General features: G+C 38.7%; 1 protein-coding gene across 1 annotated transcript in view; it reads left to right on the top strand.

Annotated features, from left to right (window-relative positions):
* Positions 1-1,156: 1,156 nt before the first annotated feature.
* Positions 1,157-14,403, top strand: part of LOC138024845 (uncharacterized) — a 42,124-nt gene continuing 28,877 nt past the window's right edge. The window contains exons 1-3 of the mRNA XM_068872035.1: positions 1,157-1,530; positions 8,486-8,731; positions 9,214-9,594. Of these exons, the coding sequence (XP_068728136.1) occupies positions 1,461-1,530; positions 8,486-8,731; positions 9,214-9,594 (697 nt within the window). The 5' untranslated portion in view covers positions 1,157-1,460. The remainder of the gene's footprint in view (positions 1,531-8,485; positions 8,732-9,213; positions 9,595-14,403) is intronic.

Here is a 14,403-nt window from a genome sequence, read left to right as displayed (position 1 = left end):
TTGTTGTGGTAATTCCACTCCACCTCTCTAAGAAAACCTTACAACTGAGATGGTGGGGAAGATACCCCTCTAGGACATGAGGAAAAATAAAGTGGCTGATAGCTTGAACGAAAAAGAGCACATGTAAAGATTAATGTATAGAGGACTTGTATTGCAAGGGTAGCGTAATATCACAGTGGCTAATAGGGGAATGTTACCGAAGGCACGAACTAGGTGGCTTTTACGTTGGGTAAATTGTTGCTCTAGGTGAGAAATTCTTGTTATGACTCACTAGCAAGCATCCCTCTCGACATTTTCAGAAACAATGATTGTAAAAAATATATATATCATACATCACATGTAAACCGGGAGCGGGCACCCTGAACAAAAGGAACTAACTGGCGAGTGCGTGCCGTCACGCAACCAAATATTTGATAAAGCATGCTTGAATCATCAACCTATAAAAGGAACGTTAGTCAGTCAGTGTTTCATACACCTGACGAGAGAGGACCAACAGGAACTTTCGAAACAGTTCTGTAGTGTTTTAATGTTTTAATCTTTCCTATAGAATTAATTATATATATTGTAATCGGTTTAATACTTCAAACGTTTCGCCGTTTAGAGCTTCGTCAGTGAATGAAGATTATGAATACAAGATCGGTTTATGTTAAAAAAAAAAATAGTACAATAGTGGAAAGTCAAGGCTCATCAATTTAATGGAATTTGATGGGGTTAATCTAAATTTAAGTTTGTCTAATGCATTGGAGTGCTTAAAAATCAAGCTAGACTGAGCCTAAAGAAAAAAAAAAGGTGTAATATGATTATATGATTGAATATATGATTGAATGCACCCCCCCCCCCTCAACCCTCGACTCAACACAAAATTCAACTTTTTTTTTTTTCCTGAAACAAAGATTCATCAAGGTGTCAAACCTAGTTATCCATTAATTTTAAATGATATAAGATTTGTTGCTGAATATGAATTATCAGGATTGTTTGAAGAAAACAAACACGAGAAAGTGTCACAATTTTATTGAAAACCACGGATATCCAAATATGAATAACCCTTCACAATCAATGCACCTACCTCACCCTTGTGAGTGATAAGAAAGTCACGGGGGGTAAGCAGGGGCTGTCTACAGGTCATGTAAGACGGGTTAAAAACAGTGGTAAACCGCTAAAAGTGGCTGTGAAGTTGTGACTACTTTCACCTCTCAAATGAAATTCGTACAATGAGGCAGTTATTACTCTACCTGCCATATTTAAATGTGCCCGAAAGGCATCGGGTGCTATAAATTTCAAGTGAACGGGATAATTTTTGAGGTAACCCCTCCGTTACGGGCCAAAATCACAGGAAGTTATTCCACAGCCTAAAAAATTGACATGGCGTCACTGCTCTTATCTGTGGCGGAACAGAGGTAACATTGTTTACGGCAGATATGTCATTGAACGTATGTGACTAACATTCGTCGTCGGCTTTGATGGAAGAGTTTATGATCATGTTAGAGGCATTGGTTCTGATGACATTTGTGCCCTGTTTGAGGACGTCAGGTGTGTATAAAGTCATACAAAGTGAGCTATATTAACGTGAGAAAAGGCATGGAAACATATTCAAGCATTTATTTGAATAACACAAAGAGATTCAACTCTCTCTACATTTCCAAACCATACTTTTAACTTACTTACATTATTCACAAGGGTTTCTTTTCGAATGCTTCCCAATACTAGAATCAACTGTCTCTGTGAATATGATTTTGTGTGACACTAGTTGTGTCATACTAATAGCAGAACTATATTCGTGGAATGCTGAACATTCTGAGGATGATTTTTCTATGCGAATGGAACAAATTTCGTTAATTTTTGCTTCGTTAGACTTGCCTCGTTGGTTGTGACAACTCCATGTTGCATGAAGCATATTTTATTTTGTTGTGGTATTTTGTCGACAATCGAAGTGACGTAAATTTAAGAACTTGCAGGCCACAGAAATCCGATAACAAGGGTTACTTGTAACAACATCCACGTAAGATATGCGATTTAATTGAACAAACAAGTCCAAAATGTTCTTTCAAGAGAAAAATAAGTCTTCTTCTCACGTAAACGTATAGGGCAGATCTTTGAAAATCTTGGAAAAGGAACCGATTTTCCCCAAAACCTAGGAAACATCTGGAAGTGAAGACTTTACCAAGCTACCAAGCATAATGACTCTGTTTACTATCTCAAGTGCTAGTAATGGCCTAATTGACAAAAATCAGTAACTTGAGGTCATGAGAAAAACAAGATCTTTCAGATGTTAAAACCGCGCTTTCAAAATTTATCTGTTTTCTTACCACTATAATCGCAACGTAGTACACATTCCAAAGTAGTCTATAGACACAAAATCACATACAAGGCTGGAACATTACCAACCATATGACACCCCCCATATGAAGCCCCGACCAACCATATCAAGCCCCGACCAACCATATCAAGCCCCGACCCACCATATCAGGCCCCAGAAAACAGCAGGATTTCTCGGTCATATTTAACACTTTTTGGCCTCCGTACAGTCAGTAAAAGTCACGAACAGCTCGATGATCAACAAAATGAAAATTAATTCTTAATCCCAAAGCGGCTGTGTTTTATTTTTTATCATTATATCAGATATCGCCTCACAACTTCGCTTGACTCGACCTCTGCTCCGTAGTTAATTATAATGGTTGTCACGTCTGAAGATGTTAAATGTGACAAGATGCATATTATTGAATTTCGCTACAAGAAAAATTCATTCTGTGGAAACAATACACACAACTGACAACAACGACTGCACACGAACTTATTGCACTATCACTAATCTCCGAGAAATTTCCGATGACGTAATGGTCTTAATTAACCTGGAACTGTCATCAGGATATCTATGGGTATGAACGATACGATAATAACACTTTTAACAACTTACAGCTTTCTTTCCTAAAAGTCACGATTAAATATAATTGGTTTTTTACACGAGTATAGGCCTAGTAAAGTAGTCACACGCGTCACTTAATGTAAGAATTACGTTATCCACGGCTATGTTTAGTACGGTGGTTATTTCCCTACTAATGAAAGGTGAAACGTCGACACTTTCCATGGATGACATAATGACCTTTTATGATTCAATACTCGCTTCTAATCAAGCCCTTCAATAACAAAAAAGGCAATATATTTTGTATTAAATAAAGAGCGAAATATTCATAAAATTTTAAGTACATTAACGTTTTAACAGATTTTTCGGCGAATAAACATCCTAAGTTGCGTGACTGGAAGTCCCACTGACTATTTGGCCGAGTGGAAGCCTGGTTCAGCTCTCCGACAAAACGAAAAAAAAAAACGCGCTCGGCCCATGGCCGCGCGGTTAAAAAATAAATAAACCGATTGCAGAGCAAGAACCGCGCTCGGCCCATGGTTGCGCGGTTAAAAAATGCAATTTCATTTATATTTTACCATCACTCGAAGCCTCCATCCAGACTATATCTTTGAGTCAACCTTTGCCCGTATCTTTTTATTTTTAGAACCGTCTCAAGTTTCTATTTCTCCACTGAGAATACTCTGTAAGACGAACGCGATCACTGGTGCGTGACTGCTTGTGACGTAAAACAATAACTTTGTTCTGATCGGACGGCATAACGCATTCGCAGGAATTCGAACGTCAAAAAATTAAAATGATATGGGCAAGGGTTGCCTCCAAGGGTTTAAAAGGGAGATTGAGGCCCCGGGTAATGGGCTCCTGATTTAACTTATCACGATCGAAATAGAGTTGAAAAGAAAGAAACAAATCGTTATTTAAACCTATTTGTTTCCCTTGACTTGATAGCACTTTAAATTATCGGAAGATCGCATAGATCACGAGTCCATATTCCATGCAAGCGTGACTTCATGCATATCTTCATGCAAGCGTGGATTTCCTTTCGCTTAACGGTGATGACGGCCAGTCGTGACTTCTAAAAAAGTCAGTTTGTTCTTTTGCATTAGTTCTGTTTACACTAGCCCTTCAGGAGCGTATCCATGCCTGTTTTCAGCGTCTTACAGAAATCGGTCAGAAACACGGGAAAGCGGAATTGGGAGGGTTGAAATCTAAAACCTGCCCGGGGGAGTATGCCCCCGGACCCCTAGAAACCTTTTCTCTGTTTTGGAAACCGGTCATTATTTATCCTAGCTCCGCCCCTGCCCTTTTACCCATGGGCAAATAGCATTTTTCCACGAGCAAAAACGTTTTTGCATGTAACCGCAAGGAAGTGGACCTGGCCAATCATAAAGCAGAACGTAGCTAATACACGAAGATCTCTAATTATATTAATTAAACCTTATTTTTATCACGAGGGAACTCCTTTACTGTCTAACCGGATCCCCAAGGGTAACATGAAACCTGAGCTAAAACAAACCCCAAACTCTAGGTGTGTGTAACGACAACTATTTTTAACAATGTTTCATTGACCCTGGATAGCCCCCATGGGGAGTTGTATTCAGTACAACAATTTTTGGTGCTTAAATGCTTAAATGCGCTAAACATCTAGGAACATAATGATAATAATGATCATCATCACCATAATAATTTTACCAATTCTAATTATAAATGCACACGTGATTATACAAAATCGCCCGCTCTCATTGGCTCGCTATCTTGGATTATCGGCCGATAATCACCTCGACGGACAAAATGGTTGCCAGTAGTAGTTTTGCCACTGTAAGTGAAGATGACTTTGCGTTGAAGTGTTTTTTTTTTTTCTCGCTTTTGAAATAATCACTTGTGTATTTATATTGAAACAATTATTCGCCTCAGGCTCGGTGATTATCGGTGAATATTGACTGATAATCATCACTTCGCCTTCGGCGAATAATTATTAAATATTGCGCAGTTTTTACGAGCATTAAAACAATGCATATATAAAATAATAACTAAATGATAAATAAGAATTACACCATGGGTTGTGTACATTTATTAAAAAGCCTATGTAAGAATTAAAAAAGCCTTGCTAAAAGATTTATCTTAGAAAGTCTTGCTAAAAGTAAATAAAAAATCACATAGTCTTGTAAGTAAACCAAACGAAGAATGAAAAGCCTTACTACAAAGATGCGTCTTTATTATTATTATTATTATTATTATTATTATTATTATCATCATCATCATCATCATCATCATCATCATCATCATCATCATCATCATTATTATTATTATTACTATGACTACTATTATTATTATTTTTATTTTATTATTATTATTTTTTTGGAGTGTCAACAGATTTGGCCATTTTTAATTTCCCAGAGGTAAATCGTTCCAGACTTTAGGCGCCGAAGCAACGAAAGCACGGTCGCCCAGAATTGTTAAGTTTTAAAATTCGGATGAGACAGCAGTATTCCGTCGTTGGATCGCAGTCTATATCTTGAGTTTAAAGGCTTAATTTTAACAAGATCATTGATATAGGACAGTGCCAATTCATGAATGGCTTTGAAAGTTAAAAGTAAAATCTTAAAATTAAAACGAAATGAGACAGGAAGCCTGTGCAGCTGATGGAGCATTGGGGTAATATGGCAAAATTCTCCTTGCATAACGGCAAGTCTGGCGGCTGCATTTGGACCTCTCTGCAACTTGTCAATATGGCACTTAGGCAAACCATATAATAGACTATTACAGTGGTCTATTGGAGTCCTAACAAAAGAGTGGATAAGAGTCGCAACTGAATCCATTGAAAGGTATTCCCTTATGCGCCTAATGTTGTGTACGTGATAGAAAGCGGCACTGAATATTTTGGTAATGTGTACGGTCATACAGTAAGTTGATCATCCAACCACGCACCCTAGTTCCGCACTACAGACACTTTGCTCACATCGCAATCCCCAACCCTGACAGTGTTGACCACAGCTGAAGGTCGAACATGGATGCTTTTGCTCTTGAAGGAGCATGGTGACAAAGCTCAAACGTCGCCATGAAACATGAGAAGAAAGTTCATCAAGGTTAACAGATGATTGCTGAAAAATCACTGTCAATAATGTCATGCCTGAAGTGGCAGGATCAATATCCCGTAATTTCCGAAAAGAGATAGATATGGTTTGGCAACCCTCAACAAACATATCCCTGGCAAATGATCCGAGGTTGGATAGTCAGTGTGCGGAGTTCTGCAGAAAAAGTCAGTATCAGAGTTTCGAGTTGAGAAATAACTATATCCAGTGTGTAACCTCGACTCCAGCAATTCACGAAAAACTTTGAGCAGAAGAAGATCATCAACATGCACATTAAAGTGGACCAGGCGACAAACTGATCGAATCGTGGTATTCTGTAAACTCATCCAGAAAAATGGGTATCGTAAAAGGATGGTTCGATGAATAAGGTGGTCGATAAACAATAACGTGCTTCAACCGAGAAAACTCTGTCGACAATACTCCGCAAACTCAAAACATGCTAGTAGACCTACTCAGTTACTTACTTTATAGACCGTATTCATAAATGGCAGCTAAGTAATTATTATTTTGTCCTCATGCTAATCACCCTAACTAGCCTCGTAACCACAAGCAAAATCCAAAAGAAATTTTGGTCCAAAGTGAGGATAGTTAGGACGATTAGCACAAAGACAAAAGAATAATTTCTTGACCTCCAATTATGAATACGGTCTATTGCACACCTTTGTTACACATTTAATGGAAAAGTGAAATTCTGCCAGTTAATGTTTAATTTGAAAGGGATAGACTAACATATCGTTATACTATTGTGGTTTCGCTCTTTTAAAACCCAGCCATGTCCATTGAAATAAATATCGCACAACTTCTCGTAGATTCATCAAATTGCGACCCATTTGCCGATTATAGCGCACACGCTATTTCCATTGTCATATACAATCTGTCGTATTGCCTTTGACCGAAAGTATTGAAAGGCTATTTTCCAGATAAAAACAGAAACAAAAATTCAATCAATTAGTTGTATCAGTTGAGGCGGTTTGTTTAGCTGGTCAGTTCAGTCATTTGTGCCCGGCATAGTAAATCGAACGTTCGGAAATCGACCTCAATCGAACTCAATAAGTGGATTGAGTTCGATTGAGTTCGGCAATCGAACGAAATCGAACACTGAGAGAGTTCGATTTCCGAACCAATCGAAATCAATCCGTTAGATTGAGATCCATTAGTTCGAAAACCGAATCCAACGGATTGATTGTGTTCGGTAAGTAAATTGGCTTGAACAAACTCGTATGCCATGAAGTCTGACTGACGTTTGTACGCGACTGAATTAATGTTTTGGGCTTTCAGATTTTTAAATAACCCGTGTTTTGCATACATAATAAACTACGTTTTAACAGGGAAATTTCCCGATGATAAACTTTTGAGATACGTAAACACCCGCATATAAGAACCTATATTTTCCAAGTTAGGCTATTAAATAGGTTGTTGTAAAAATGGTATTTACAGTTGTTTTAGGCTATCTACGTTCTTAAATTGGTTGTTATTTCCACAAAAGATATCTACTGTATTACAAGTTGTACATAGTTGCAGTAATAACCACAAAACAAAACTACAGCTTATTTTCTTCATTAAATGTATGTCCACAATGTTGTAGATATGAAATCATAATAAAAAACAGTAACGTAAAAAAAGGCAGGGGCCTGCGAGGCCTGACGGCGTATTTACAATCACGCAATGGACCAAATCGGCAAAGGCCCGGTTAAGACGCTGTACTTCGCATGAGCCGAATCGGTCTAATTCGGATCAGCTAAGCATTTTTTTCCCGCCTGGCTTAGCCGGGAATTACGGCTGTGGAGCGGCTTTGATCCAGACGCCGTACTTCACATGAGCCGAATCAAATACAGAAATAATTACAACTTGTCAATTTTCTTCAGTCACAGTATGCTTCTGTGAATTACTTTCGGCGCAATCTAATGTCGGCGTCTCAATCAATTCAGCCGGGATTAATTTATTTGGGTCTGTATCGCATGCGTTGGTCTGCTGACAAGCTTCTTGGCTCTGGCCGGTCCATAGCGCCAGGGATACCGAGACTCTAACGTTCAATAGCTTAAATCTTGACTCAACTTCATGCTAACTTCAATTCACAACCGAATTCTATCTTCTCTCGAACTTACTCGGAGCTAGTAGCCATATTTGACGGTTGCATATATTCGGCAAGAACTCGAAAGAAAGGCAAAACTCTGAATTCTACGACAACACAGGAAAAAGCAAGAAAAGTAAATAGGGCATGTGACTTTGTATGCCAAGGAACCTACATATGTTTCCAAAGCGACAGAGTCTAGTGATATGAATATATCATTTAAATCTGATGATGACGATAACCGTTCCTATGTTATGTGTTGTGGTTAGGCCTCATTTCATTCATTCATGTGCTGGGTGAGATCGCTAATGGGCTGATAGCGGCTGCCAGCGGCGCCTATATATGCTGATGTCCGATCTTACCCATAGATCCCTTGCTTGTAAAGCGCATTTGGATATGTTAATAGAAAATGCGCTATATAAATTCATTACCATCATTACCATCATTACCATTATTTGGCAGAGAATGTTCAGTGGCCGGGAGGTACTTACGGAATACCCAAACCTGCAGATGGATGTCCCTCTGTGGAGGCCTTTCGGTGGCAGCAGGGCTGGAGATGTCAATACTCTAATGGCCATAAAGATAGCAAGAACGCAAAATCATTGGCTTTTCATGTTGATGCTGTTGTAGATGGTGAAAAAGTCAACCGATCCTTTTGCATGAAAACGCACGCAGCAAGTGACGGAAACAGGCTGGTTTGGCCACCGGGTTAGTGTTTATTTGCTGATTGCTAATAATATCCAACTACAAATAGTTGCTTGGTGACCGACGAAATGGCAACTGAAAAATCAGGGTCTTAGACAGGATTCAAACCTACGCTTCTGTGACACCGTCGCATACGTTACCCATTGACCTACTAAGACTTCCGAGGGGCGTGGCCGTTTATCCAGGTCCTGAATTGACCTACAATAGCATGCGACCGGTATTACGGAGCTCGAAAGTTCCGATACTGCCTCTTGTGTTTTCGCCCGTCACCTAGAAACGAGTTTCCTAACCTTCCGTCTGGCGCATTATACCTTAATTAAACACCTATTTTTGCATCCAAATGCAAGTCTAAAAGCGTTCAACTAAGGATTAGTTTGGTGGCCGTTTGTTTGAACATTGACCCCGAAATTGTCACAGTGAAGCATCGAGTGAAAACATAAAAGAGTTTCAAGGAAGAAAGATGAGACTGACAGATTTCTCCACAGGTCAGTACTGTATTTACAAGTATCAAAGATGTCCAGATGGCTTGACAGAAGGGTTTGTCCTTTGGGATGATCACGACAAACGGCATGAAAATGACAAAGGAGGGACCCTTCCTAATGGTACCTACAACCACAATACCAAGATCGAATTTTGCTGTAGAACGGATGGGGATAAAAGCCATCCTATCTTGCTTCCCACTCGAGCTCCGTTTTACTTGCTGGCTTATGGCTCTGAACAATGTCAAATGGTCAAGTGGGCGATAGCAACCCAAGAATGGATATATTATGACACAGAGAAGTTACGCAATTTGGATCAAGCGAATGGAACATATCCTTACAGGGGAGGAGAAAAACACCCCACCATTTATTACTGCTATTATCAAGGTGAGTCAGACAGAATATACGTTACATGTAAATTGATTGAACGAATAAAAGTTTAGTACTTAGTCCAGGAAATCGTTGTTCTGGTATTTCATCGATAGATATGTAATAAACGGAATATGAATATAATCTTCGAGGGTTCAAGATGATATCCCACGCGTTTGCTCCGCTCACCCGTGAGATATCGACTTGAAAACAAGAAGATTAAATTCGTATCCACAAGCGGGCATGTAATATTCTGTTCATTACATAGATATCGATGAAATACCAGAACAACAATTTATTGGACTAAGTACTAATCTTTTATTCTTTCAATCAATTTACATGTAATGAAACTTAGATCTTACATTTTGATTTGGGTCTAAAATAGAGAAAATAAGTAGCGTTTATCTGTATTCTGAATGTTATAGCAATCAGACATATGGACTATCATTAAAAAAAAGGCTACGTAATTGTCCTTTAAACATGTGACAGACAATGGATAAAACGCCTAGCCCATGTGCCGGGGATAAATATATGAGCGAAATTTCACAAATAATAAGGTGCACCAAAAGGTTAAAGATCTCATTGTTATTATTTATTTATTTATTTATTTTAGTATTATTTTTTTTTGCAGTTGAATAAAAATGCATAATTTTAAAATACATTAATCATTCAGAGTCACCTTCGAGTTTAGCAACAGTTTACTCTTGATTCCTCCTCTGCTATCACCTTCAATTACATATCGCCTTTCTTTTCGCTTTCGGCCCCAATTCTGGACTTATGACTGTGTTTTTAGTCGGTGCCAAATCGATCATATTAAAAACACCTCGGGTGATATAATTACCGGCCTTTTAAATATTGCTTGGAGTGTGTTTTCAGTGGCTGAAGTCGATGAATGTGTCTCTGTCAGTAAAATTGCATTGCAGACTCTGTTGTGCTGCTGGCAGAACTGCATTTGTTGTTGATGATGAGCATGACAAACTTTTGGAAATTTTCAACATTTGTCTTTGTCTTAACGAGCTGTAAATATTAATCGATTGCAGATTTTTATGGCCAGTTACTTGAACGATCAGATTGGGTGGCACATCATTATCTTGTAGATTTAAAACTAGTATTTTTCTTCCACTGTGATTTGTTTTTACAAAGATTCCCGCCGTTTCGGTCATTTCTTTCATCAAGCTGTTGAGCTTGTTGACGCCCATTGGCTGAGATTAAACTATTTTGTAATTCACCTTCAGTCTTGAAGTAATTTACGGTTTGGGGGAAAAGCCGTAGGGCGCCGGAAAGCCGAGATATATGGAAAACACGGGGTTTCGGGATCTATGGAAATTCACAGAGTGCCGGGGCCTGCGGAAAACTCGGGAAAACGGGCCGGGGTCTGTGGAAAACCCAGGGGTGACTATATAAACTAAGTAATGAAAATAACATGTGAGCATTGCTACTCGAAATAAAAACACCTTAATGAACTGAAATCTAGGAGTAACGTTTTGTTCAAGTAAGTTGGATCCAGGTGTTGAAAACGCAATATATCATGACTTAATAGCAAAAGTTAAAAAAAAAAATACTTAGAGAAAATACCTAACAGCAACAACCGTAGATTTGCGGAGTCGTTTTCTAGTACAATGGTTTTAATTTCGATGCCTTTGTAGACTTCTTCAGAAAGTTCTTTTGTCGAAGCGATAAAAGAATTAGATAGACTTCGGTAATTGCTTGACATTCTCTGTCTTTGTTATTCTTTTGACGCGCTATTTTGGAGTTAATACACGTAAAACTTAAAAGTGTGTATCTCTATAAAACCGCTTTAAAAACCGCTCTAAATTTCGCTGAAAACTCAGCCTCGTCAGGCATGCTTCTCTCTCCTCTTTTCTCCACCCTTTTAATTGATGCATTGGTCTCTCTCCTTTCAGTTCAGCCTCTTGTCTTGCTCTGCAAGCCTTGACAGCAGAGTCAACCACTTCATACCTGAACTTCTTGTTGTATCCCGAATACTGCATTCTCAGAACCATGTCCTCGACTTTCCCCACTACATTTGCCAAAGGTAGAAGTGGGCTACAATTCAATAGCACACGTAATACCGCTTGAGACAGCACTGTCCTCTTCACGCTCGCAGACATGGCGGATCTTGCGTTGGTCAATGCTTTAGATGCTATCTCTTTCGTGTAGAATTCATACACTATTATAGACACCATCTGGTTTGACCCTTGGATCTCCCTCTCTCTCTGCTCAACCCAGACCTTTAAAGTGCCTATGAAGCGAAATTTTTTTTGCTTAGTTATAAAATTTACCTTTCAAAACACACGAATCCCAAGTTTGAGATGTCCACTGTAAAAATTGACGATTTTACAAGCGCTCAAAGTTGGAAATTTTCCCTTCAGAAGTGTCCCTTTGAATCGCGCGGCCAAAATACCACGTGACAACAACCGTGACGTCACGTTGTTGCCAGAACTGCAGATGCGATATGGCGGATAGTAAGAAAGACCAGAGAAAGCGAGGACGATATTGCGTTGCTGGAGTCCATAATAAGCAAAGCTGTACGAACCGATCATACACCGAAGGCATACGAATGCACCAGTTTCCAACTGATCCGGCTGTGAGGGCAAAATGGCTGAGATCTGTGCGAAAACACAGACCGGATTTTGCTGATCCGACATCGCGATATGCGTCACTATGTTCAGCCCATTTTGAAGAGTCTTGCTACACTCGGAGCTTGGCGATTATCGCCGAAATGGAGAAGAAAGGGGAGAAAATGAACGCAGTTCTTAGAAAAGGGTCCGTCCCGACCAGAGATGCAGTCGATCCTCCAGCTCTGAAGGACTTAAGCCACCGACAGAAGAGACAAGTAAGACATTGAGCGTCCTTATTAGTAACTTACACATGTATTTCATTGTTTATATTTGTAGTTTTACCTGCTAAATTTTCCATTTTAAAGAGTGATCAAGATTAGTTCTGTTTGGAAATTAATTGCTTAGCCGTGGTTCTAAATGTTTATAAGTTGAGCTGATCGCATGAGATTCGCTGGGGCTGCTTGACGACGGGGTCTGATCATGAGACTCAACCAAAATCTAGAAGTTTACCGATCGAATGTTTTACAATGATAAAGTTTTCGATAAATATGTTTTTTGTTGGTATAATCAACAGAACTTTACACTTCACGGCTTTCACGAGTCATGTCTCGTGTTTTACAATTACTGGAGAAGCTTGCTTCACGGCTTTCACGAGTCATGTTTCGTGTTTTACAATTACTGGAGAAGCTTGTAGTCACGACGTAAGCTAACCCATATGTATTTCATTATATATTTAGCTGAAGATGAAAGATGAAAGAGGCCACCTAGGACAATGTTGCTTGAAATAAAAATTGTAAATCAGAATCAGACAACAATTTGTTCCTAATTAAAACATGTAATTACATAATTACAGTGTAAATGATTGTTACCAACGATAAACCATGTGTGACTGATAATGTTGTATACATACAGCTGGTAATTAAATGCTTATACTTGTAAATTAATTTCATTGTACTTAGGCTATGTTGAAGATATGAAGAAACTACTGTTTACTTTGACCAAACCAGAGATGACAGAAGTGTACAACAGATATGCAGCCAAGGTGCCAGAGCCTCTCAGTGCACAGTTAAGGACCGCTTGGATAAACCATCAGCAGTGAAGGCATACATGGAGAAACATGAACAAAGAACCAGTGCGACGCTTTTCCCAACAAGTTTGTTTTTTTTGTTTTATTTTTGAAATGTTACATATTTGTTATTGCAACACATGTAAGTTTACAAGCAATAGTGTTCTACTTGTACATGCTTCTTGTGAATGTTTGCATGTGCAGACTAGGCTTAGTACACGTACTGGGTTATGCTAACATCCAATTGGCTACACCAGGGCATTTTAAGTTTCAACAGAGGTGCCCCTGAGAGCAAGAAACTACCTACTAAAAAAAAAAATTATCTTTCTTTTATGCAGGTGCAGAGCAAGACACTTTGCAACAGAACTCTTCTATTGTTGAAACAAAAGCTGACACAGCTGGCTCAAGAACAGTTAGAAAGTGTTCCAAATGTAAAAGGCGAGGTCACACCAGGAGAAATTGTACTGAAGCAGTGTGAAAGAACTAAATTACAGAATGTGTGCAAATGTGCTTACCGGTACATTTCATTCAATAGTGTGCATGCTTAGGTTTAGGAAATGAAACTGCAGTTTGTTTAGTAATCTAGCAAAGGCTTCAATTCTTGCAGTGTCTGGGCAGTGTAAATATTAATAATTTGATAATAGTGTTTGACAAAAAAGCAAAGCGTTTCAATTTGTTTGCATGAGGATCTTGTGTAAAGCCAGAAGAAAAAGTGCTGTTTAATTAGAATCTTTTAGTGAAGATGAGGGAGTGAACATATGCATGAATTATAAATAAATAATAAATAAGAATTACTGTCTTTTATCCAAGTGTTGTTAAATATTTAAAGTTACATGATAAGTAAATGCCATTCCTTTATTTCAATATATCTGAATGAAGGGTTTTTTACAATGTGCGTGGCTTGCAATTACAGTGCCTTTCAGTAACATGCAGACTCTGAAGTTTAATCGACCACTGGCTGCTTTTTTCCCGCCATCCAGTTCAGTGATTGATGGCAGTGTAAAACTTAACCATTGGTTGAGTCTTTGGCTTCAGAGTCTGCATGTTATTGAAGGCACAGTAGCTGTTCTACTTTTACATTAAAAATAATTGCCCCTGTAAAATTATTCCAAAATTTCCCACAAAAATGACCTCCCTTGAACAATGGTCCTCCTTAGAGCAGATGGAAGGAACAATGGCATTGGAGGCAATACAGTAATT

Source organism: Montipora capricornis, chromosome 11 (assembly GCF_036669925.1).
Source record: "Montipora capricornis isolate CH-2021 chromosome 11, ASM3666992v2, whole genome shotgun sequence".
NCBI classification, from domain to species: Eukaryota; Metazoa; Cnidaria; class Anthozoa; order Scleractinia; family Acroporidae; genus Montipora; species Montipora capricornis.
This window is presented reverse-complemented; position numbering and strand designations above follow the sequence as displayed.